The sequence below is a fragment of the Columba livia genome, chromosome 1 (assembly GCF_036013475.1).
Source record: "Columba livia isolate bColLiv1 breed racing homer chromosome 1, bColLiv1.pat.W.v2, whole genome shotgun sequence".
Classification (NCBI taxonomy): Eukaryota; Metazoa; Chordata; class Aves; order Columbiformes; family Columbidae; genus Columba; species Columba livia.
In genome coordinates, this window is record NC_088602.1 from 108629895 (window position 1) to 108656887 (window position 26993).

Genomic DNA, 26993 nt, shown 5'->3' on the forward strand with positions numbered 1-26993 from the left:
GGAAAAGAGCGATAGCGTGCCCTTCCCAACTCTCTAATGCAGACGCATTCTTTTTTTAATAGTGAATTTGTGTCTGTTAACATCAAAAGTTTCAACAGATTTCAGCACGACAGCAGTGCCTAAGGATGAGATCAGACTTCTAACCCTGAAGCTGCTCCCCTGGGCAACTTCTCATTGCACGAACGGCTGCAAAAACCTTCCCAAAACTGTCCAAGAGGAGCCTTGGAAGTAGCTGGGCTGCAGGTAGGTAAAGGAGGGCACAGATAGTGTGTGTGATGGTATCCAGCTGCTGGGTTTACAATGGCTTTTTTTACTTAGACTGTGGGAACACGTAATGTGAAATAATCAAAAAATAGCTTTTTCTGCTTAGCAGGTACAGCCACAAAAAGGCAGCGCCCACTGAAGATTGTTCTCTTGCTCTCACGTTGGTCCTGCTGTCAGGATGGGTTTTTACTACTGAGCAGTGTGAACTTAAAAGCCAACATATAATAATGCGCCTCCAGCTCATTTCCATACACAAGTGCAAAACCATAACCTACCAGGACTTTTATTTTAATGGTACATTCACATTTCTCCATTGACGTGGGTGGTTTGTACACTGCCAAGTGATAAAGTTACATCTTTCTGCTCTTTCACGTGCGTTGATTTCAGCTGTCAAAGAAACTTAGAAAACTAATAATAAACAACTTTTCCATATATCTGTAGTCAGGCTGGGAAAAATGACACAACTTTTGCTTCCCCTTCTGCCCCCCCAGCAACCGAATTCCCCTGACTTCTACACTTTTCTCTTTTAAATGACGGCTATTATGACTTAAAATTCTAAGGCGATTTCCTATGGGTCTCTCGCAATGGATGTGGCATTAGGTGCTCACTGGGCTCTACCGCTCGCTCTCACTTCTTTGGAAGCTCATCTGGGCGCCTTGTTAGCGGCTGTCGCGATGTGCTCTCCAGCAGTGCTGGGGGAACTATGTCATTTTTCTTACCCTGGTATTATTTCCTAACGTTTTTAGGCTCATCCTAAGTCAGCTGCGGCGCTTTCCGGTTTATGGACTTTTTGCCAAACCTTTTCCATACACTGAAAGCGATTCAGAAATGATAAAAAAAATGCCGCAGCAAATTAGCACGTACAAACATTTATTTTGAAATTTCCATTCCAACTGTTATGAAGAATTACATCATCAAAGCACTTCATGGCAGTGAAAATAGCTCTTACCCCTCTGACTCATCCATTACTCCATTAAAGCTGCAAAATGTGCAATTTGCTTGAAAAATAGGTTGCTTTTTATTCAGTTTCCCATGAAAAGTCAAAATTCAATAGCCAAAAAAAAAAAAAAAAGGAAAACAAAACAAAACAAAAATAAAAACCAAACAGAACAAAAACACCAACCCAGCTTATAGGGACTCTACATCCAATCCTCTCCCCCTTCCCCAAAAATAACTTACAAAGATAGTTTAAAGTTTTAAATGAGTTTAAAACCAAGTGCATCTTTTTTATTATTTTTTTTCTTCTTCTTCTCGTCATAATAATCTTAAAATTCTAAAAACCCATAATTTACTTTCTTGGAAAAAAGGCAGCTAGCCGTTGCTTCTTGATTGGAAGAATATGTATCTCCGGCGAGTTCATTTTCTTTAGCTTTACGCTCCTGTTTTTGACGGGTTTCCTGAGGGCCTCGGCGCTGTCCCGGGGCTCGGGCGGGCTCTTCACGTCGTAGCACTGCAGCACCGAGTCCTGGGGCAGGTCCCTTTTGAAGGAAAAGTTTTTGGTGGAGACCCCCGACAGGCCCTTGATCTTGCCGCAGAAGATGGTGGGCACGGCGTCCTTGACGGAGACGATGACTTTGGCTGTCTGCGACGTGCTGACGATCTCGATGTTGTTGCCGGCCTTGGGCTCGCAGCCCGCCCTGCCCGCCGGCTCCACCAGCCACTTCTGCGGCTGCCGCAGCAGCTCGGCCGCCCCACCGCCCGCCCCCCTGCCCTCCGCCTTGCCCGACGCCTCTTGGGGCTTGCAGGGGGCGAAGGGGGCAGCCGGGCCGGGGAGCTTGTCCGGCGTGGGGTGGGCTCCGGCCTCGGTGGTGGCGGTGGGGCTGGTACCAGCGACGTCCCCATGAGGCCCCCCCGGCTTGCGGCAGGAGGCGAGGGACAGGTCCAGAGCCCCGTCCTCCGGCAGTGGAGGCGGCGGGGCGGCCTCGCTGGCTTGAGGCACGGGTGGCCCTTTCATGGAGAGGTCCAGCGCCTCGTTCTCGCCGCCCATCTTGATGACGGTGTGGCGGCTCATCTGGGGGAACTCTCGCGGGTGGAGGAGGTCGAAGGGCTTGGTCTCCTCCTTCTCCAGGGGGGTCTGGGTGCCCTTGCAGGAGTGGGGGGTGAAAAGTGGCGGCTTGGGCGGGTCGGGGGCCACCTTGGTCTCGGCGCCATGGGGCACGGGGATGGGGACAGGGATGGGGATGGGGACGGGGACGGGCAGGGGCACGATGACAGGGTAGGGCACCAGCAACGTGGGAGGGGGCACCAGCGGGGAGAGGGGTGAGCTGAAGGCCTGGGGTGGGAGGGCGGCATAGTCGGGGGGGGGCTGGCAGGGGGCAGAGCCCAGGGTGCCCTGCGAGGGAAACAGGTCCTGGAGGACGGCGGCAAACCCTGGCGTCTGAAAGACGGGGGGCAGGACGGGCTCCTGGGCTTGGCCAGAGGGCTTGGGGTCCAGGAGCTGGGGCTGCCCCACGGGGGCGGTGGCCCCGGAGAAGAGGCCGGTGTGCAAGGGGCTGGCGGGGCAGGCGGCCCCCGGGGGCAGCACCAGGGGGGAGTTCAGGTGCTGGAAGACGTGCTGCTCCAGGAGGACAGGCAGCGGGACGGGGCCCTGGGTGGTCATGACGTAGGGGGTGGCGGCGTTGGTGGCCGGCATCTGCGGGGCGGCGCTGCCCGCGACCTGCAGGTGGATGGGCAGGACCACGGGGCTGTCCCCCAGGCAGATGGGCTGCAGCACGGTGGCCGCCACCTTCAGGGCCACCCCGCTCTGCGACTCAGCCGGCGGCGTCAGGATGGAGGGTGCGGGGACTGTCACCAGCGGGGACAAGGCCTTCTTCATCAGGTCGGCCGAATTGATGTTCCAGGCCTCCGCCGTGATCAGCTGGGCCACCCCGTTCTCCAGCTTGTTGTTGGCCATGGCCGAAGGCGAGCTGGTGACGTCCATGGGCAGGTTTGAGGCATCCTTGTACAGCTCCTCCATGTCGTGGGGCTTCTGGGGCTCTGCCGGCACCGCCTCTACATTGCCGTCAGTGGGACCCGTGGTGGCTCCGGGCTGCCAGGAGCATCGGCACCGACATAATTTGGCCTGCAAGCCAGAAAAGTATTTTAGACACCGCATAAATCTCCTCCTTAAAATAATATTTGCAATTGCCTTTAAAGACCCCATCACCGAAGAAAAGCCATTAAATGTTTCCACGCTTCAGGCTAACGGCTCAGTGATACAGTGTACTATATATACAGAGATGCTGGAGATATATATATCCGTGAGTGTTGTACGAAAGGTTTTGAGGAACTTATATTTAGCCATAAACACAGATAATTTAAAAGGCCTGCAGCCAAAAACACCCTCCTCCCCCCACCACAGGCAGCCTGAAACAAGGACTCGGGCCGTCTGTTTCACGTTTTTAAACAAAGCTTCACGTAATGACAGTGCAGGGCAGAGCCCAGCGACAGCGTGCTGTTTTAACTCAACAAAATCCCCCAAAACAAACATCTCTAAAAATATCGCAGCGAAGAAACGTTCCACTATTGGCGAAGGGTGCTCAATTCCCTACAATACTCATCCCTTTCTCAGCCCAGCGGGATTTACTAGAGGCAAGCAGGAAAGCGCTGCACGGGGTGTACACACCTCCGAAACTGCCGTGTGCAGGGGGAGAGAGGAGCATGGCCAGGCAAAGCCAAACCAAACCAAACCCAACCCTGGCACTCACCCTGCCACAGAGCAGTAGCGTCAACCAGGCACCTGATTCAGTAAAGACCCAAAGAATAACAAAACAATCAAAGCAACTCCAAATGTATTTTGACAGCCCAACCCTTTAATAATATTAACCAAGCAAATGGCAATTAAAAAAGGGGCAGAGATGGCTTCCATTCGTGATCGCGGTGAAATGTGCAGCCTGTTTCATAAAAAGATTAACATTCCCCTCCCCCTGAAATATAAAAAAGCAGCGAAGTAATGGCGCTGCACATCCATTTATTTAGAAGGATAAGTAATTTCCGCCCCACGAGCTGCTGCCGGCAGACTTTGGCGGGGGCTGGCCTGGCGCCGCCCGTGCCTCTCCCCAAGTGTGCGGCGCATCCTATCCTCGTAATAATCACCATGGAAACTTGTCCGGTTTCAACTCTGTTACCATGGGGAAGCACTGGCGCACCCCGAATTTACATTTTCCACCTGCACGCGGCTGAATCCCGCTCCCTACGAGCTCCCAGGCGGGTGGGAGCGAGGGGCTGCCCCGCATCCCACAGGCGCGCCGGCCTTGGGGTGACAGGGAGGGCAGCACCCCGCTGAAATCAGAGGGGTGAGGAGTCCCAGCCTGGGGATGCGTCTGTGTCTGAGAGCAGGCGAAGAGCTGCGCCGGCTCTGGCGCTTACAGAAATGATTTGCTCGCACAGGTATTTGTAGGACCGACAGACCTACAAAGGGGACAGGGAAAAGGGGAGGGAAAAAAACAAACCGAAACAACCCAAAACACTCGAACCAAACAAATCCCACAAACTGAGGCTAAAAAATGGCCAAGGCAGGGAAGCGGGAAATCTCCCATGTCTCTCCTGAGACCTGTAAATCCTTGGGTTTGGCAACGAGATGCTACGGCGAGCTCAAGACTACAGAAACGCCATGAGGTAACAGCAGAGGCTGGCTGGGTAAAATGCTAATAATTTATCAGGCACATTTGAGTTCTTAAAAAGGCTTTTTAGAAGTAAACAGATGAGTCATTTCTTTTCCCCTCCTGCTGCTGGCTTAAGGAGAATAATTCCAGATTTTTTTCCCATCTTATGAAATGTTCGGCAGAAAACATTCACAAATATGGGTTGAGGGTTTTTTTTGTTTGTTTCCTTTTCCAGCTTTGGCTGGGACAGATTACAGGCAGGCAGAGGTGCCCAAGCAGAGAAAAATGGGAGCAAAAATCAAATCCTTTATTCCAAAAGTGACAAGTATCAATATATATATATATAAAAGCTGTGACAGTCTTGGTTTGAAAAAAAGAAAAAAACAAGAAGAGCAATTGTTTCTAAAAATAAAGACAATGAGGAGACCGCTCAGCAGATTCAAGATGAAAAAAACCCCAGACCTTGTTGTTTCTGTTTAGGAATTAAAAAAGACATTTTCTACTGCTCTTACATAATCTCTCTGTCATTTTAAACAGACCATTTTAAACCCCTGTGGTCTCTGCAGCACACACACACCAGCATCTTTGCTCCCTCCAGCTGCTGCAGCACAGCCGCGTATTTTGCACATGACGCTGGCTCTTCCCGATGTTTCTGTTTGCTGGAGAAGCGTGAGATCGCGGCGTTTTCATAGAGAATTAATGATCTGGAGGGGACAGGAAATGACCCCTTGTTCCCCTGGCAAGCTCATTTAGCGCTGAGAAATAGAAAAATTAAGATGAAAATTATGCTGCCTAAGAGACTTGAGTGATTAGCATGCTGTATGGACCCATGGAGAGAGAGACACGTCACCCCCGAAGATGAAAGTATAAAACATAATAAAACCTCCCCTATTGCTGCTTTAAAAGGCAACAGGGCTGGAGATGGAGGAAATACCTACATGAGGGGAAGAAGAGCTCATCTATCACCATCAGAAACCTTGAAGAAATGCTTGTGGGCTTGTGTTTTTTGTTTGTTGGTTTGGTTTAGTTTTTTTTTGGGTGGTTGTTTTTTTGTTCTGTTTTGTTTTTTTTTTTTTAAGCATAATCAAATATGACTCTATGATTGTTTTCCACACTGATTCTGGGATCTATAAATATATATTGCTGAGCTCATGGTCCTACACTGCCGTGGGGAGGGCCCCACCACGCGAGGGACAGGAGAAGATGAGAAAGGCGAGGAGGAGCCCTCAACTCAGGTTTATGGGCTTGGGGTGGGGGTTTTTTCCCCCCTCCACCTTTCCTGTGTGGAAATGTACCTTCCTGCACTTCTGTTGCACCTGCTTGTTGAATGTGTCATCGCTACAGAAAAAAATAATGACACACATACATATATACACACTTAAACATATTTGCCGATCCTGCCCGCAGGCTGCAGGTTGCCAGTAGCCGGCTGCCAGGTACAGCAGAGTCCCAGCACGACTGCCCGGGCATCCTGTAAAGCAATTTCTGGTTTCACCCAGGAGGCAATCCCAGGGCTGCTAAACGTGTTTTACACTTGACACCTATCGTCAAGGTCAGTAAGCAGACTGAGTGATAATGATCCAAGTCCCCAAGCTTTGAAAGGGGGAATGTTTCAGGATCTGGGATCAAGAGACAGTCTGAAGTTGTCCAAAAAGGTGTTTTGGAGTTCCTGGACTCCCACGTACAGCAAGTACACAGTACAAAACCAGAAGTCAACATGGAGATGACTAAATTTTCATTGTTGGTATTAACAGTGATAGCTACACTGTATTTCTCCTTTAAGAAAAGTAAACCTGAAGTATGTGATGGGTTTGGGGTTGGTTTGTTTTTCTTTTGTTTGTTTGTATTTTTTTAAGACGGATGCTTCACTGCACATAAATTATTCAGCGATACCAAGTTTTTAAAACAAGTTTCATGTACCTAATATACACAAATGAAGGTAATATAATTCAGTGAAATTGCCTTAAGCTTCCTCTGTCTACCATACCTCAGTGCCAGAAAATCAATTAATTTCACTTTCCCTACTTATCTATTTAATATTTAATTTGCTATTTGTTTTAATTGAAAAGAGGCTTGCAACACTGAAACGAGCCCTATTGTAAATAACCCGTGCTTTCCCACCGGGGTGCTGATAAGAGTTAAGTTCGTGGCACCAGGCAATGATGTGTGTAACTGTACAGGAAATGGTATGTTAGCTACACAGAAATGCCATGAAAGGAGTGGTGATAACTCTAGCTTATTTTTTTCTTTAATCTCCTGCCGATGGCCGCGCAACAGACTTTTCTCAGGGCTGCTGCGTGCCTTCCCGTGGGACCGAAGCACCGCGCCATACGCAGCTACCCCCGTGCTCTGCGTGCTCGTCCGTACCACGGCTTGCACCTCATAGCTATGCAGAATTCAGATTATACCACGCACACCACGGGAAGGGGCTCAGACACTCCCTTTGTGGGATGCCCTGCTCAGTATCTCCTGGAAAGAACAGGGTTGCCCTTCAGCATAAACACAGTATCAGACACAAAACAAAATTTGAAATCTTGACTTAATGGAACAGCTCAGGGACAAAATTATGGATGGATTTGGACTTCGGCGTTTTGCCAAAACGCGCTTCTTTCTGTCACTGATGTTCCTGCCAGAAACAACATGTTTGATTTTTGCGCTGCGGAAGCTCATGAACAAGGGCCCCAACAATGTGGATGCCACACCGCCCTTTGGGAGGGCAGCAGACCCACCAAGCACCCTGGTGGCATGCACCCCCGCAGAGCACACCCCGGTCCCCATTGGGCTGATCCCACCAGCACAGGGCAGCATGTCCTATTGCCCCCACCCCACCATGAAACCAGGTACCCCACCTGCGCGCTGCTGAGAGATAGGTTCTGAAGGAGCTCAGGGTTGGTCCTGCCCCTCCTCAGATGTCTCAGCAGCTGAAGCCTGACCCACCCTTTTACAGTAAATACGCAAGTGTGCAATGGGGAACACATATTGACACAGACCAAGCAACTATAAATCACCTTCCACCCTACAAATTTTGGTTTGTATAGTTTGAACCATACACAAATAAAGGCTTTACCATATTGCTATCAGTGTTTTGTTGCTAGAACAGAAAAAATATGTTTGAATGAAGTGAGCTTTCCTATACAAGTACACGGAGCTATCACTACACAAACCATGTACAGGTGAGCTCTCCCATACATGCAAACCACAGATGATTTCAGCAGTGTTTGCCTCTCACGTTTCACACCAATTCATGTACTCAGGCGCCTGGGACTGACACTCCTGGCTATGCCACATACCCTCTTACTAGTGTAGGCCTCTACACCAAAGAGCAGGAGTAACGAGCTAACAGCTAATGGTGAACTAGCCTCCTCCCTTCTGTTTCACCATTTGTGGTGCTGTGTTTGATAACCCCACGCACCTCAGATGGGTGCAGTGCACCAGGAGGGTTGGTGGGACCTGTCCCTACTCTGCTCGCAGGAGGGCTGATGGTGACCCCTTCTGCGGTACAGGGCAGGTAGAGCAGAGGAGACTCACATAACATTGGTTGAGGCAACCAGCCCTTCACTGTCCTGCTGGCTCACAGCTGGACCCCAAAACCAGTCCTATTGCCTCTGGAAAGGGGGCTCAATGTCCCGCCTTGATCCTCACCAAAGGGAACCACGGGGGATGCACTTTTCTGTCCACTTCGAGGGACACTGAGGAACCATCCCGGTTTGGCCCTGCCCTCGCCTGCTTCATTCCCTTGGCTCAAACACCCAGCAACTCCCTGTTAAGATTTAGGAGACACCATTCAAAAGTGACTGAGGGCAAGGTGGGAAAGACCTTGGAGAGACAGGCAGGATTCCCTCTGTTACCGGCCAGAGCAAGGAGCAGGGGCTACACCAGGGTACCCCCACCGGTATGGAAGGCTGCACCCCAGCCTTTGCTCCCCATCCCTCTGCACAACCTCCCCTGGTCCCCATGTACCCACATACTGCCCTGCATTACTCCTCACTCCACAGGAGCTACGCCCCGGAGGATGAGCTTGACACCACCAAGAAGCAGTTAAACTAAGAGCATCTCATCAGAAGACACCGGAGGAATAATAAGGCTCCGACGCAGCCCATACAACAGGTACTCTTTCATTTTCCACTGCTGCATTACGGATCATTCCGGAGGCAAACTTATTTGTGTCAAGGCTCCCATCCAGGCTGTTAAGCCCTGGGGGAACCAGAGGGAAAGGAAATCATTACGGCAGCACAAAATGGCATGTTATAGATGGGATATTGACAATATGTACACACCGCTTCGGCACACAGCACGATCGTTCTCAAACACAGAGGCTTGGCTGGCTGATCATACTTCGGTCTTTTAAATAGTTCGTCTGAGAAATACCACAGCAGTCTGCCTATTGCACAGGCTAATCGCCTGCAAAGAGCCACGTTACAGTCATATATTTGCCAACTATATTGCTGTTGTCAACAGCCTGTAGTTCACAATCCATCCCAGGGAGGAGAGAACTCACTTTCTTCTCATTTAAAAACAAATCAGACCAATTGAAAAAAAAAATCCTGTCACGAGCCTGAAACCTGTGTCTTTACTCCCTAGGGTAATATGTACAAGACAAACGATAAATGCTGTGGAAGGAATAGCACATTTGCCTGAAAAATTTCAACCTGCAGTGAATTTTTATACCCAATTTGAAATCCTCACAAAACCCCCTCCTACATCTGCAATGGGAACTGTGACATGGCCCAAGTGTCAGGGAGATGGCATGTGCTCCCGTACTGCCAGATGCCTTTTCCCTTCCTCTGCTCCATTCATGAACTATTCCACTAACTGGATATAACGCTTAACTGATGGTCCCCTAATTTCAAAAGGACCACTGCACATGCCATATACAGTATTACATATAAGCAGCCACTATAAAAACAAGGCTATTTTAAAATTATTTGAGATTGATCTCAGTATTCCCAAATGCTTGAGTTTCTTATATCTGCAGCACATCCTAGTTCCTGGGGTGTCTGAACTGTCACACTTGGAGGAAACTTGCAGTAAGCTTCCAAAAATAAACCCTTTCAAATGGTTGTTTATTTTTTTCCCTTGGCATAGTACAGAAACACCTAAACAGTGACAGCTTGTTTGGCCTGCAGTAAGCTGAACATACACTCCAAGGCAGAGACAGTGCACAGAAATCTGATGTATTAAATGTGACATGTGAAGGACAAATATAAATTTGCCAGCTGTAATTACTGCTGAGTCACGTGCCACCTGGTTTGGTGATGTCCCTTTGACCCAGCAGGCTCGGTGCAGCTTTCGCATTCCAAATTTCTCTTTAAACAGGGAAAAAGAGTGACCATTTTTGTGACTGCAGAGGTATCTGTTTAAATCGGCTTTCCCTTGATGCTGCTGCCAGCATTGTACAGACGTCTCCTCCTATAATATGATGTAGACCCTTGGGATGGAGACATTGGCAGCTGCAATGGTGTGTTGGGATGGGTGCGTTGGGGACCCAGCAATCACACCTTTGCTCCAAGCACCTGAGGTGGGCAGGTGCTGCCTGCGTGGGCACGTGCTGCCTTCTCACCAACAGCTCCCCGAAAGCCAAACTGTAGAGCTGCTTGCTCCTGGGAAAGTCCTGCTGTGCTTCTTCTCCCCACCTCTCAGCCCCATCATGCCCCGCTGCTTGCTCAGAATCACAGACTCACAGGCTGGTTGCGGTTGGAAGGGATCACTGGAGGTCATCTGGTCCAAACACCCTGCTCAAGCAGGGCCACCTACAGCCGGCTGCCCAGGACCATGTGCAAGTAGCTTCTGACTATCTCTAAGAAAGACTCCACAACCTCCCTGGGCAACCTGTGCCAGGGCTCGGTCACCCTCACAGTGAAAAGGAGTTTCAACCACCTGTGTTTCAAGTCTGTGCCCATTGCCTCTGGTCCCGCCACTGGGCACCACTGAAAAAAGCCTGGTTCTGGCTCTGTCCTCTTTGCACCCTCCTTTTGGGCATTTGGGTACACTGTTGAGATACCACTGAGCATTCTCTTCTCCAGGCTGAACAGTCCAAGTTCTCTCAGCCTGTCCTCATAGGAGAGGATGTTCTACTCTCTTCATCACCTTCACAGTCCTTTTCTGGACCCTCTCCAGTATGTCCATGTCTCTTCTACACTGGGAGGCCCAGAGCTGGACCCAGAACTCCACGTGTGGCCTCACCAGTGCTGAGGAGAGGAGAAGGATCACATCCCTCGGCCTGCTGGCAACATCCTCCTGATGCAGGCCAGGGCACCATGAACCTTTTTTGTGGCAAGGGCACATTGCTGGCTCATATTCAACCTGGTGACCACCAGGACACCCAGCTCCTTTTCTGCCAAGCTAATTTTCACCTGGGTGACCCTGGCATGTACCGGTGCCTGGGGTTGCTCCTCCCCAGGTGCAAGACTTTGCACTTCCCCTTGTTGAACTTCAAGAGGTTCCTCCTGGCTCATTTCTCCTGCCTGTTAATGTCCCTCTGGATGGCAGCATGACCCTCTGCTGTATCAGCCACTCCTGCCAGTTCTGTGTCATAAGCAAACTTGCTAAGGGTACACTATCCATCATCCAGATCATAAATGAAGACATTGAACAGGACTGGACCCAGTATGACTTCTGGCTACACCATCAGTCTCTGGCCTCCAACTTGACTTTGTGCCACGGATCACCACTTTCTGGAACCAGCCATTCAGCCAGTTTCCAATCCACCACACTGTCTGCTCATCCAGCCCAAACATCAACAGGTTGCCTATGAGGATCTTACAGGAGACATTGTCAAAGGCCTTTCTCAAGTCCAGACAGACAATCTCCTCTGCTCTCCCCTCACCTACCAAGCTTGCTTCTCATACAGTAGGTCAGCTTCCCATGGGGAAAGCAAACCAGCAGTGGGTGCAAGACTTAGTCTAGATTAAAATGACATCAGGGAAAAATTGGACTTAGTCTAGAGATATCTCTTACATTGGAGCTCCTGAGATTTACTGTACCTTGACCTCCATGGTTTTCACATACACAGTGAACCCACGTTTTGACTTTTGGAGTGAGATCATAGGAAGAATGCAGAGTCAAGCTAGCATTAAAAGATTTCTTAGGCTTGAGAAGTAAAGTGCATGGTTTTCCTATGGGAAAAAAAATATTTTAAACCATTTTTCCTGTCATTAAATATCCCATTTAACTGATTATTTAGTATCATTTTCAATCAAAACATCATATTCGCCAGCAAAGCAAAGAAAAATGAGCTGTTTTGAGAACACGGAGCTAAACAAAACAAACAAGAGAGCCGTTACTTTACAACAGATTTTAAAAACCATGCATTTTGTTTTCCCAGCAATCGATACACCAATGATAACAAGAGGAAAAGGATACCAATTAAATGTAATTGCCAGCCCCGCTTCCCCCAAAACCCGAAACAAAAAGCACTCAGTGTCAGCCTGATAAAATATTTGCTCCTTTCTCAGTCAAGTGCTTTATTAAACAGTCCTTAAAGCATCTCAGTTTTTACAAAGGATTTCCAAGTTTGATGTCAGTGAAACGACTTCAAAGCTTCATTAGTTCCTCGGCAGAGGTTTGTTCTCCACTCAGAGACACTCAGCTCGCTATTTTGTCCTGACCCTCTCCACTGATCCCAGGCTCAGATATTTTTACTACATTCATTTGATCTTTTACGATATCCGGATGAGAATTGGTATCAGTGTGGCAAAGGCCAACATCCATTGCCCGTCTCTTCTAGCTTATGTGAAACTGTCTCGCTCCTGGCTCCGAGGGATGGGATCCCCTCACATACCAGTCACCAAGTTTCAGCTGATGTATTAGTGAAGGAAAGTTAAAATCGGTTTTTAAACTGCTACGGCACTTTTGCAGGTGAAACATCTGACTTTTCCCCTTTACACCAGCGTTGTTTTGATGGCTTTGGCTGCCTCACAACTAGCTACACAAGCAAAGCAGGCTAGAATACCCCTCGGGGGTAAACCAACTTTACCAGCTCAGAACCCATACACAAGGTGAGGTGCCACCACCACCACCACGTGCCTCAAGAGCCCCAGCCCCTCAGATGTGCTGCAAACCCTTTCCCATCCCCTCCTTAGAGCATGCCAGTTTCAGTTAAAAACCACTTCTTCTTGGTGCAGACCAGGCCAGAGTAGGCCTGACGTCAGTATCGTTGAGGGGACTTCTCTTAAACTTGTCTTGCTTCTAGTCCTTCTTGAGACAGAGGAAGAAGAAGCAGAAACCAGTCTGAATGTCTTTTAAAGCCATGGGGGTTAGAATAGCAAATCCCTATGCTGCTGTAACTAAAATCAACTGAAAGCCAAATTTTCACATAACCTATGTTGTCCTAATACAGTCTGGCTTAAATAAATACATAATGAGAAGAGAAAAAAAGCAAAGCCAAGTAAAAAACTGAACCTTTCAGCTTGCAGATCCTTTTTGGTGAGGTATGAATGCTCCTACCACAGGTAAGGATGTGCAGGTCATAGAATCATAGAACCATTTTGGTTGGAAAAGACCCTCAAGATCATTGAGTCCAGCCATAGCCTAACTCTGGCACTAAACCATATCCCTAAGAACCTGATCTATGTGTCTTTTAGACACTTCCAGGGATGGCGACTCCACCTGGGCAGCCTGTTCCAAGGCCTGACAACCCTTTCTGTGAACAGAATTTTCCCCATATCCAGTCTGAACCTTCCCTGGTGCAACTTGAGGCCATTTCCTCTCATCCTATTGCATGTTACTTGGGAGAAGAGACCAACACCCTCCATGCTACAACCTCCTTTCAGGGAGTTGTAGAGACCAATAAGGTCTCACCTCAAGTGACTAACGACACACACTTGTGCCACCCAGTTTGCCACAGTGGGCCGAAAGGTCAAACTCTATCTCCTGCCTGTAGCTGTGATGTCTCTCAGTGGCACAGATACTGTCCCAAACAACAAGATTTACGGATGGGCCAGAAAGCTGGGGACCAAAAACAGACTCATCAGCTTCTCTACTCTTGTGGGACAGAATCCCACTTGGGAGCATGGGCAGATAAGAAGGCGCAGGAGTACTGGGCTGCTGCCTGGAGAGCAAAAGGGTAGAGGACTCCTCCCTTATTCAGTGCAATATGTGGCTATTTAATACTTCATCCTTCCCTATTGGCATTAGTAACCCAATGCTCCTTCAGCTTGCCACTTCAAGATCAAGTTTTATGTTCATAGCTTCAGATTTATTAGACTGACTCTCCCTTTCTCCCACCCCATCACTTTGATAAACCAAGCCCAGCATTTCATCAGCTACATGACAGTACTAATCCTCAGCAGAAAGTATGGCCACATCAGATTTCAAACATGCCCTACTCTTGTGCCACCCATGTGTGGATGGAAAAAAACTTCCAAGCAAAACCAGCCCCTTATTTTCATCCTGGCAAAACTTTTCAGCAGCTGCAAGGATTTTGTTTAAAAGAGACAGAAAAATGTAAGACTCCTGTGATGCAGCATTTTTTCTTTGAATTTTGCATCCTTTTACACACTCACTTTCCGGCCAGCACCTGTACCATTTCCTGGTCTGACTCTGAGGGGCAGAGACATTACCTCTTCTCTCCATCGTGTTGTGATGCATAAGATATCAGCCTTCTGACTGAATTCAACGTAACCCCAGCATGAGATGCAACCTTACAGTGCTAATGCCTGTCTTGAGAAGAACTCACAACTTTTCAAAATGTTTTCACCCACAAAGACCAATTTTGCCCTCCTAGGATCCCCTGTGCTGAACTGTGACATGTAGATGCCTATGACCACAAATAACATGTAAACAACAGAAAAATACTGGAACTCTGTCTTGTTGCATCTCAGTGGCACTGAGGTTGCTGCTGTTCAATTAACTGGTCCAGGTTACTTGTAACACCTACAAATGCCCCACAGGCACATACATACATGCACGCATTTAAAACCTGCAAGGGCTTCCTCTCTAATGCCTTTTGCCTCCTCCATGAGGTCTGAGTCGAGATTAATGTTTTGGCACATGATTAGCATGAAGCACAGAGCTCAACTTGGATTCCAGTTACAGTGGCAATCCAGATCTTCCACTGCTCGTGAGGACAAGTGGGCACAGACACACACTCACCAAGGTGGTGGGGACTGCTGTCCCTCTTAGTCCAGCTGCTAGACACTACCTGCGATTGCATTCCTCCAGTGTGCCTTTTCCTCCCATTTCATCAAGGTCTGCCACAATTCTCTGCTGCCAGTGCACTTACAGTCTGCCCAAGTGTGAATGTTAACACCTAAATTTTACTAATTCGACACTATATGAACAGAGACCTTGCAGTCAGTTCAAAGGAGACTTCCCCAGGCAGGTATTCCAGCTCTGAACGACACACTGCTCATACTGCACAGAGGTCAGACTATTCCAAAGTGTGCCCAGACTACACAAAAATGCAATAATGCTCTTTGTCATCCGGGGCCCAGATTCCAATCACTCATCAAAAAAGGGCCATATTTCAAGAAATGCAGGCAGGACAACCAGTGCCGTAAAAAAACCGCTGCTATTTCAGGTAAAAGTAAATATTATTTTCCTGATACTACGAACCAGTCAACACGAACATATTTCGCAGAGTCCCATTGTCAGAGGAAACAAGGTCGGTCCAGCCCATACTTTTCCATCAAACCTTTGGAGAGCACATACATCATGATCAATGCAGTATACCAAATTTTGTTATCATCACCTCCCCTACCTTAATGATGGCTGTGTGGTTCCAGAGGAGGAGTATGTTGCTGTAGGATATAGAGTCCCTGACATATTTACTGCAGCATTTTTCACTGGCAATTTCCGCTGTGGTGCGTGCTATTACGTGTTCAGAAAAACTTAAGGAAACTGAAGGATGCAGAACAACAATTACATCTTTCCCAGATGAGACTACTACGTTAATGGATCAGCGTCATCCATCACCATAGATCCTAAGGTCCCCAGGGAATGTCACTGGGCCACTCCAATAAATCTGACTGGGAGATTTCGTATTCGGCTGTTCAGCTCAGCCTTAGGACGTAGTTTAGCAACACACACCACAGTGTGACTATGGCTCAGCCCTCCCAGTGAGGTGACATTGCTCTACAGCCACAAAGCTTTGGATATAGGATGCCTGAATGCCTACACAGGGCGGCAACCTGGTGTTAACACCTCCCATGGTTTGTTCTTCAAAGAACTGAATTTTGGTACACAGATCATAGACTGTGAAAGAAGAAAGCTGACTGTGTAGCTTCGTTCCTTTACCAACAATGACAAAGGAAATGAAATAAAAAATAAAGAAGAAAACTAACGGCCAAAAAAAATCCAACCAAACCCGCCAGCAGACCAATGCAGTTCTGACGTAAATTTTTTTGCTGTCAATCTTCTTGATTCTTCAGGCCACCTCAGCAGGCTGAGAAGATTGTCTGCCATGAAAATGTCAGCTGAGAAACATACTTCTCACAGGCTCCCCCTTTGTGAAAGCTAAACAACCCACAAATAAAAACCTCCATGGCTGTACCATGTCCTAGCTTATCCTTGTAATAACAGAATGGGACCTGAGGCTGCCTGCCCTCATCTCCTGAGCTAATGCAAATACAGGAGCAGCATAAGAGCAGGCTGAAGGGAAGGTCAGCCCCATCGAAGCCCTTTTGGGAGGCAGCTCTGAGCGAGGGGAGTCCGAGGGCACTTCTGCCTCTCTCTCTCTTTGTGTATATTCTGTTTCAGGCAATGATATATTTTCCTGACATGCCGTTCATGTAGCTGGAGCTAAGCATTTCCTTGTACAGTACTGGGGGTGGGGATCTGCCATGGCACCGCTGCTCCCAGGCTTAACCATTTCGAGCCCTCTCTTCCCTTAGGTACCGGCTTCCACCACCCATCCCATCCCACGCCTGTCCCAGCACCACAGGCAATGTGCATGGTCCTCCTCCCTCACCCCTGGGTACCCAAAGCAAGGACATAAATGACAATGCGTGTTCCCACCAGGATGTGGCCACCTGAAATGGGGACAGCCTTGGGGTGCCACCCATGATTGTCCAACCCTTTCCATCCCCACACACCAGTCCTTAGGCTCTTTGTCCCCTGGGTGGCTGACCCACTCCTTCTGTCCCAGGATGGGTGCACTGGGTTTGGTCAGAGGAGCACAGATGGAGAACGACAGTTTGAACTACTGAAGCCTCTGAGGTAGTGAGTACCTGAGGGTAGCCAGGAGAGAGCACAAGGAAGCTTGGGAGATTAGTAAAACAAGGAGGAAATAGTTTTAACTACATAATAATTTCAGGGAATAAAAACTGCCTATAGCCTGTATAAGTCTTGAGAAACAGAACACGCTCGTCTTGCCTCAGGCAAATCCATATGTCGGTAGACAAGCTCAGCTACAAAAACTATACCCTTTCTTGCAGATAGAAACAGCAAGAGCACCCAAGAAATACAAAATATTCAGTGTATTCTTGGTGAGGTGTTAGAGAAAACAACCATGCTCATTTAAGAGCTTGCTGTTGGCAAAGGGGGAAGGTGGGTGCCCCAGCCCTTTCCTCCTGCAAAAGCTCTCCAGCACCCCTCCAGTGAAGCAGTCAGCATCAGATATGGACACCTGGCCCCTGCTCAGGGGGCTCAGCCACTGCCAGACAGAGAGGCTGCTGCACCTTTCAGCTCCTCCTGCATGCAAAATGTGGGTCCGTCCCACACCGTCCCAAGCAACTCTGTGGCTCTAGCTGGGCTGTCCTGCCCAGGCACCCCACGTGTGGGATGGGTGGTCTGTGAGGTGCCGAAGCAGTGCGTGCCAGGACACTGAGCTCTCCCGGGACACTGCTGGCCGGTCTTTGCCCAGGATGGTGGCTGAGTGAAATCAGGAGAGGCTGCAATACGAGAGGCACAGCAGGAAGGAGCCCCACCACAACAGGGGTTGCAACAGAAGCCCAGAGAGCTAAGGCAGCAACCAAGAAAAAGCTCTGTTTTTACCACGTGTTGGTGGATGCGCTTACATGCCAAACCACTGGCCGAGCTGGGTAACCGTCTGAACAGCACAGACCAGAACAGAGGAGGCAGCTCTCCCCTGGGGAGCACAAACCTTTTGCAAACCCAGCTGAATCTTCCCCAAAAAGGTGTTGTGATCCATAGTTTGAGAAACCAAGCAGACAGCTTCTGGCCACAGCTGCACTGGGAAGGGCGGCCACCAGTGCAGGCGACCACAAACCAGGAGTTGAGCCCTCTGTCAAGATGTGCTCCACACTGAGAGGATGCCAGAGCCACCCAAAACTCAGCATTTTAGAATGGGGAGGATGGGACGAGCTGCTAACAACCAACCTGCATTTCCTTGGCTGCCTTATACAACTAAAAGGGCCATCTCCACGTGGAGCACCTCCCAGAAAACACTTCACGTAGGTTAACTCCAGTCATCTCAAGGGAAGGCAGCTGCTGGGTGCAGCACGTGTGTCTGGCTGCGCAAAGGCCCTTGGCTGGACCCCGCTGGCAAAGTCAGTACTGGCACCCATGGGTTAATGGGGTACATGGCCGGGGGAAGAGGATCCCAGCGCACACCCATCTTGCCACTCCCAAGTGTCCTCCACATCCAGTGGAAAGGCTCCTGCAGCATACCACAAGAGCATGAAAAATCAGTAGACTCCACTGACTTTTTGTCCAGCATTAGCAATGTCATAGCTTAATGCTAACCAGAGTAAGCAGGAGAGCATGCTGCTACAAAAAGTAATTAAAGGAGGGGTGGATCTTCAAAGATCTCAAAGTCACTCAGTGTGACAGAAGCCTGGTAAGCCCTGCCCTGTCCTAACAGTGATGAAGGACAATTCAGTCCCTGCTGTGGGATGACACTTTTGCCAGGACTCAGCCACCAGCGTGGGCCAGCAGAGGCCAAGGGGTGGGAAGAATTGCAGCCCAGGGGTGATGGGAACGCACCACTCCCTCTGGTGGTGGCACCAAAGCCACCAACCCAGCAGCAGCACCACCAGGTACCATGTTGTGGGGCACCGGGGGCCAGCTGTTTGGGTTCAGCTGTCTAAACAGGCACTGAGGGATTAGGTCCCGTTGCCTCTTTGGCGCTAATTAAGGGTTGTTTATCATCCGATTGTTCTCAATAGCGTATATTTCTTCTTTATGTAAACACAGCTGATGCTGATGTCTAAAAAAACCCACAAAACCAAAACGAGTGGAAAGGTCTGCGCTCGAGCAAGTTATGGGGTGTGAGGGACATCCCGCAGCCCGCCCTGCCAGCGCCTGGCTCTCCACAGCCACAGCCACGGGTGCTGCTCGGTGCCCAGTTGAACACTGAGCTCCCGCCATTGCCTCCACACGGGTCGTGACTCGGGCAGCAGTTAGCAGGAAGAGAAGTTCTGGCCAAAGCATTCACTCTGAGAGCAGCAGCAGTTGTGTGCAATCAGAGCTTAATGAGGTACCTGGAGTGAGCACACTCCAATGGCAGAGTAAAGTTATTACTGGAGAATAGAATAGAATAGAATAGAATAGAACAGAACAGAACAGAACAGAACAGAATAGAATAGAATAGAACAGAATAGAATAGAATAGATTGGAAAAGACCTCTAAGATCAACAAGTCCAACCATTGACCTAGCACTGCCAAGTCCGCCACTAAACCATGTCCCTAAGAACCTCATCTATGTGTCATTTAAACCCCTCCAGGGATGGTGACTCCACCACTTCCCTGAGCAGCCTGTTCCAATGCCTGACAACACTTTCTGTGAAGAAATTTTTACTCACATCCAATCTGAACCTCCCCAGGTACAACCTGAGGCCATTTTCTCTTGTCCTATCACTTGTTACCTGGGAAAAGAGACCAACACGCTTACAACCTCCTTTCACGTAGCTATATCCCGGGCAACACTCATATGCACACAGACACAGAAAATGTGCATCTGGAACAATGGGCAGGAGCCCCTTAACCACATTTTTGGGGGCCCTAGAAAGGGCTTACCTACATATAGTCAAACAAGGCCGCTTGGCAATGTCTACGTCCTTGATACAGCCAGCGGAGAAGGACGGGTGTTTCCTCCAGGCCTTGGCTTTAGGTGGGCTGTGGGCACCGAGTGAGATTGGACGGGACTAGAGCCCAGGCTTTACATTAAACAGCCACTGAAGCTGCAAGCTCAGGCACCAAGGGGAGCAGAAATGCAACCTTCTCCTCATTACCTATGTGCTTCTGACTCTGTGCGGCTGCATTGCGATGAGTTCTTAAACACAGAGTTATCCCCTCTTTTTCAAAAGGGCCTTGTTATGCTGCTGAAGGACACACACCAAATGAAAAAAAGCTATTTTTTTCATAGGCTTCTTTGTAACTTTCAAGCTTCTGACACCAACCTAAGTAATACTTCTTTATGTAGATTTGTATGGGTAATCTAAAAAAAATAAACTGGCCTATGAATCTGCTTTTAATGATACAATGCTACCTGCTACCCTTGTAAGTGTATAGAATTATTTTAGTCTTTTTCTTGCTGTGTCTTACAAAGGCAACATACTGTAGTTTCAGTAGTTGCATTTCTAAATGTGTTTATCTGGGTCACTGCTACTTACAGCATAAGAAGATTTAGTGAAGCCAGTTTAGCATCAGTCTAGTGCAAAGTAAAAAAATTATTTAATTAAAACCAAAAGAACTGCGTTTTTGGAGGGTAAAAATATCAACATTATCAAATTAAAGTCTTTGGACTGATTCAAGAAGAAAATAGACCTCTGGGCAATTTCATTCCAAAGATGCTTGGGGTTTTGGTTTGTTGTTTGGTTTTTTGTTTTTTTTTTTTTTTTGGCTTGTCACAAATTTCATGTAATTGGCAAATTCAGGAAAATAAAAGAAACCCAAGAACATTACAACACCAGGATTTTCTTTAATGGTATGATGTAAAATCACAAATGACAGAAGAACGTGATTCCTGATGATGGTGGTCCACCTGAAGCACATGGAGCAGCACCACTGTGTGTGCCACCTTGCCTTGAGAAGCCACAGTTCTTTGCCATGTAGTGACCATCACAGAAGATGATGGAGAAGGCAACCTGTTTTGATGGCATTGCTCCCAGATCCTTCCACTAAGACACACATAATCAGCAGGCAGAAGAAAGCAGGGTGGACATTCAGAAGCTGGGAGAGGCACCCAACATAGTTTCTGTGTGTTTCTAATGGTCCTAGTTGGCCCTTCCGTGGTCTTGGAAAATGCCAGAAGAAAGGAAGATGTTGTTTCAGAACAGCGAAGCTGCCATTCACGTGGGAAACAATGTGGGAGCCTGAATGGCCATGGCAAGAGGAAAGTCTGAGCGTGCCCGTGTGACACGAAAACAACATCTCTTGGCAACACGCTGCCCGTTGGGTGACAGGGAAGTAACTCAGAAGACAAGCGCACTTCAAAGGTTCATGGAATATTGGTTTATTTTAGTTGAAGCCCATTTGCGGCAGAGTGGGGAGGACTGCAAGCGGAAAAAGCATCCGCTCTGCATCCTGCGGCCGCTGCCAAAGCCGTTCATCCCCCAGGAACAGATGCCTTCCTCCTCTTTTGCCTTTCTTCTGGCTGAGGGAGGAGGGCGGGAGGGCAAATAGCTGCCATTGCTGGTGCCAAACTGCAGCCAGTGGAGCTTGGCACTGCCATGGAGTGGGACGAGATGCTTGGCGCCCATCCTGACGTGCCCCACAGTCTCTATGACAGAAAGCTGAACAGCTGTCCGTCCATCGGTAGGGTATCAGTGTGATGGAAACATCAGGTTACAGCAGCCCCATCACCGTGATCTGCAGTTAATTATTCCCAGGATCCAAACAGCAGCAACATGGGGAGGAAAGGGACGAGCGTGTAGTCAGTAGTTTGATCCTGTTATTGATCGGATGATAGCAGAGGGAAATAACTAACTATAACATATTTCCCATGTCAGAAACAGGGAGGAAGGATGATAGATTTTCTTCAGATTACTGGGGGCAAGAAAAGGCAAGTCAAATTCTCAAACTCCCCAAGTTTTTATTTAGTTTTTTCAAACATGGCAGATTTTTTCCAGGTTTTTTTTTTTTCTCCCCCTAGTTCCTCAAATCTATTCCTTGCCAACACACAGCACAGCAGCTATTCATTGGCTATGGTGATGCACAGCTTCAGCCCTTGGGGTTCCCGTTTGATTGCAAGAAAGCAGCTTCTGGCACTCTCGGCCCTGCTGCAGCAGAAGATGTCTCACAGTCAGAGAGGTCAGACACAGATCAAGACCCTGAAGGAGTAAAAACTTTGGTATCTGGCCCCTTAACTAAGTGAGGACTTATTTTATCATACTGTTCTTAGAGATTTATCACTTCCTTTACCTTCCTCCATACGCACAGTGAAGAAAATCTGTTTCAAACGTGTGACAGGCACGGTTTTCATCAGAGAGTAAATTTGGGGGATAAATAAAGGAAAAATGAGCTATTTTTAAGCCAGAGATGATCATCATTTTGATGAGTGAGCACAAGTGTCTGAACACAAGTGTTGTTCAGCATATTTAAAAGATCAGGTTGCCATGTCATTCTTCATATGATCTGAGATCACTGGAACCCCTTTCCTTTAAAATATGGCTACTAGAAGTAACTAAATGTTGGCTTGGGGTTTGTGCATGCTGGCATGACTGCTTTCTCCTCAAGCACCTTGGAAGTCCGTCACTGGCCCTTACAGAAAAATGCATTTAGCCTTAATGCAGGTCCTGCAGGTTGTGAAAACCCTACATTCAACTTGGTGGGATTTTTGTTGCAACAGCTTCAGAGAGCTGTACTGGATCAATGCCAGCAATGCAGATAACTTTGCGAGCAACTCAGAAACCAGTCCTGCGGACACCAGGAGCATGCCCCAAAAAATGAAGCAAGGGGCAAAAAGAGAGGGGAGAAGGGTAGGATGTAAAGCTCCTGCCATCTGTACTGCAGAACTGCAAGGACCTCTGAGTTGTCTCCAGATCAAAGGATCACTTGATAGCAGTCACCAAACGCCTTCTAGCAGAACACCACCATTCATTTCATCCTTCGCACATCCTCCAAAGAGAGGCCACTACACTGACTCGCTTCATAATTTATTTTCAGGAGTAGCCGCTATGGAAGGAAGTGGTAGCACATGGAGACCTGGTACCAGCAGAGAGACTGGGAGATCCAGTTCTGGAGCCACACATGGTGCTGCTGCGAAAAGTGAGATAGTGTAGGGTACAATACACAGAGAACTCTGGGCATTTAAAACAAAACAAAACAAAACAAAACAGAAAAAAAATTGTACAACTGTTGTAGGGAAGATGAAGAAAGGAATGAAGAAGAAAAACCTAGAGCTGCTGTCACAAGGGATAAGATGAACGAAGCTGAAGAGAACATCTGCAGGGTGGAAAACTGAGTTTGTTAGGGAAGATACAGAAAACAGTGACAATAAAGAGCTGCTTGTGCAATGCCCTTAGCTTGCAAAAATAAGACTCACTAAGGGATGTCTACCATCTTTCTAAAACAGTTGCCAAAGATAGATGAAAAAATCATCTGACCACAACTGAGGAAGTGATCTATTTCAACAATTTTGAGAGCTGCAGAAGAATTGGGATGTCTTGATCATACTGCAGAAAGCTTGGTCATGCAAACAGGTGTCCTTGGGCAGACCCATGCTCTCATTTTCAGACCTCCATGGGCTTCCTGCGTTGAAGGTCTGAAGGAAGCGGCTGCCGGGCAGCAGAGTCGCAGGGCACCTCTACAGTATGATCTGCAAAACTGCTGTCAGCTAAAATTGCAAGAGCTAAGTTTGTGCTGAGTGAAAATACATTGAGGACAATGTTTAAGGCTCTTGAGGAAAAATATTCTACTTTCTGCCTACAGTCACTCCCACGTACAAATCTCCTTGCGCTTTGTCTTCTAGAAGGAAAGAATATTACACTGAAGCCACTCTTAAGCAATAAAATAATCCTGAGATCACTAAAAACCAACTTCAAATGCATGTTGTCATTTACTAAGCCAGTAAGAAATTTTTTATCATTGCCTTGAAGACACTAACTCCTGTGGCCTGCTTAGACCCACTTCGCACTTCAAATTCTCAAATCAGCACAATAGCAAAGAAGTATTTTACACCGCAGCTGTTAAACACCAAGGAGAATGTCCCAGGCTTTACAAGAAAAGGTTAACGTGATTTAACAGACAGCCTCCAATCTGAGAAATAAAGTAAATAAGCAAATAAAATGGAGTCAGAAAAACAGACAAAAATATATTCTCAGGCCAAAACGTAAAAAAACCTGAAACAGCCAAAGAAGAGTCAATACAGATTTTCAATTTTACTACTTTGATTTAATAAAATTCTTTGAATAGTGTTGCTTGCTCCGTACAGCCATATAAATTGGAATGGCAAATACTGTACTGTGATTTATGGATTTAAAAGTTGTCTGATTTCATTATGCTGGTAAATATAACAGTGCAGACACCTTCTCTTGGAAAGCTATTTCTAAATTGCTACATCAATATTCAGTTAATCAAAATTGATATTTACCTTCTAAAGGAACAGCATGTGCGTGTACATCCACATGTGCGCACACACCCCCACGTTTATATTCTTAATATTTCTCCATCTTTTCGATCACAGGAATACATGCTACAGGAACCGTTGCTTTATCTCAGTTGCAAGGTGCCTAGTCCTTCACGTAGGACATTTCTGCTGATTGTACCCTCTACTTTCACTAAAATAAATTCAAGCAGAAGCACCAATACAGGCTCAGTGAAACCACATGTTATTCCAGATCTAAGAAGGTGTAACTTCACCTTCAGTTAACAATGACATAATTGATGGACAAATCGCTGAAGCCCTAAAACATGCAGTCCAACATTTGTGTTAACTCTATTTATATTTTTCAGTCAGAGCAGAGCATGGTAAATAATTTTTTAGTTAAACCCTCCTTTCCAGTTATGGGTTTGCAACAGAAATACATAGCAGTGTGTTAAAGCAGATTTCATGAACCTGAGCCCACGCACTGCTACCCAGGGCATGCAGAGGGCAGGAGGCCAGCAGGGAAGTGAAGGCTGCGAGGTGGCACCAGTGAAGGACACAGAGGCAGAGGGGAGGAGGCAGCATGGCCAGAGAAGAACAAGGATGGCCCTCAGCAAGGTGAGGCCTGGAGTCTCACCAATCCCCCTTGCACACCTTGTACCATGCATCCCTCTTGGCCATCCCCAAAAGTCATAGAACCACAGAACAGTTTGGCTTGGAAGGGACCTGCAAAGGTTGTCTAGTCCAACCGCCCTGCAATGAGCAGGGACATCTTCAACTAGATCAGGTTGCCCAGAGCCCTGTCCAGCCTGGCCTGGAATGTCTCCAGGGATGGGGCATCTACCCCCTCTCTGGGCAACTTGGGCCAGTGTCTCACCACCCTCATTGCAAAAAATGTCTTCCTCATGTCTAGCCTGAATCTCTCCTCTTTTAGTTTAAAACCATTACCCCTTCTCCTACAGCAACAGGCCCTGCTAAAAGGTCTGTCCCCATCTTTCTTATAGGCCCCTTTTAAATACTTGAAAAGCCACAATGAAGTCTCCCTGGAGCCTTCTCTTCTCCAGGCTGAACAACCCCAACTCTCTCAGCCTGTCCTCACAGCAGAGCTGTTCCAGCCCTCTGATATTTTTTGAGGCCTCCTCTGGCCCCTCTCCAACAGGTCCGTGTCTTTTCTGTGCTGAGGGCTCCAGAGCTGGACACGGGACTTCAGGTGGGGTCTCACCTGCCCTGCTCATTCTTCCCTTCCTTCCCACAGCACTGAGTTTAGACTTCAGAATGGCCACCTCAGGGGGGTGAAAGAATCAAGGTCCTGCCATACACAATTCACAGGCTCCGTAGCGCCAGGGGAACTGGGAGCCATGGGGACAGCCCTTCAGCACACAGACCCACAGAAGCAGTGATGCAGCAGCCCAGGCAGCCAGCAGCACTCATCCACGGCACGGCCTGTGAGCTGCCCCTCAGCACGTCCTTCACCACCGGCTCACACAACTCATGTCCCCCAGCCCCTGCAGCAGCAAGCCTCCGGGGGGACACCTGAAAAGGGTTGGGAGAGGATTATGGAGACGGCAAGCAAAGCTCCAAGGACATGCAGCCATCCACTGTGGCAGGCAGAAGAGTGAGGGCACGTCTAGCCGTGATGAATAAACCAGACCATACCCCATTTCTGCATGCCGCCACAGGAGCCCACAGGGTGATCCTTTGCCTTGTCCCCCTCGATCATTGTCAGCAGGAACAACAACCAGCTCTTATCAGCAAAGACGTCTCTGGGAAGGAGTGACTTCAGGACACAGTGTCCTTCCCTGGTCCCTTGAACCCCCGAGACAATTTACAACGCTGTCACTTGTACATACTCCCTCCTCGTCTCCACAGTTCTTGTGTCTAAATTTAACATTTTGATTTCTAAATAAATGTCCTTTAGAGCTCTTCAGAGACCTTGGTGATAAGGTTTATTGATATTCCAGTTCACTTCTTCAAAATATTTGCAGATTATAGGATAAATAGTGTTTGCTTTTATCCCTTCTTCAGGAGATAACAGTTCAGTAACTTAGGTTACCCAGATGAAAATTTATTGGTTAGCATCAGGAAGGCAGATCCTTTCCAAAATTAGCCTTTGACCCAGTTAGTCTTTCATAAACAAGCAATGATTTAAAAAATCCTCTGCGGATAAGAGATGTTTGCAGTCCCAGTGTCGACTTGTACGAATGTTAAAAGGCGTAAGGATAACAGGCCTACCTCATCCATATTTTATGGCATAAAGACCGGGGATGAAAAACTACAGAAAACTTCCCTAATGAAATGTCAAAGCCAACTAGCTTCACTACAGCTAATCCGCAAATCTTGATGACAGGGCAGATTACCCAGCCTGCTAAACTGGCAAGCGCCCAAGGAAGCTCATCTCCCAGGGATTACACCTCCATTTAGGCCTTCCTCTGAATTATTTGGAATAGCCCCGAAGGAAACAAGTTTCAGCTCATCTATTTCCTTCTCAGGGCTTTCAGTGCAGTCTGAAAACATCAAGCAACAACAGCACATGTACACACACACAGAGACAGAGCCTCAAATATTGACTTTACTGTGCAATAGGCCAGTCACCCGCAGATACCAGGCGGAAAGCTGCTGACAGATGATGCAAAATAAACCTCCTAAGAACCTTCAGGTTTGGCGAAGAAATCCTGTGTTCTCCTTCTACACTGCCCTAACACGTGGATCTGAAACACACC

At 47.9% G+C, this 26993-nt stretch overlaps 1 protein-coding gene across 1 annotated transcript in view; it reads right to left on the reverse strand.

The window, feature by feature from the left end:
* Positions 1–1117: 1117 nt before the first annotated feature.
* RAI2 (retinoic acid induced 2) overlaps positions 1118–26993 on the reverse strand; it is a 48033-nt gene continuing 22157 nt past the window's right edge. Inside the window, exon 2 of the mRNA XM_065072221.1 lies at positions 1118–3325. Within this exon, the coding sequence (XP_064928293.1) occupies positions 1553–3220 (1668 nt within the window). The 5' untranslated portion in view covers positions 3221–3325 and the 3' untranslated portion in view covers positions 1118–1552. The remainder of the gene's footprint in view (positions 3326–26993) is intronic.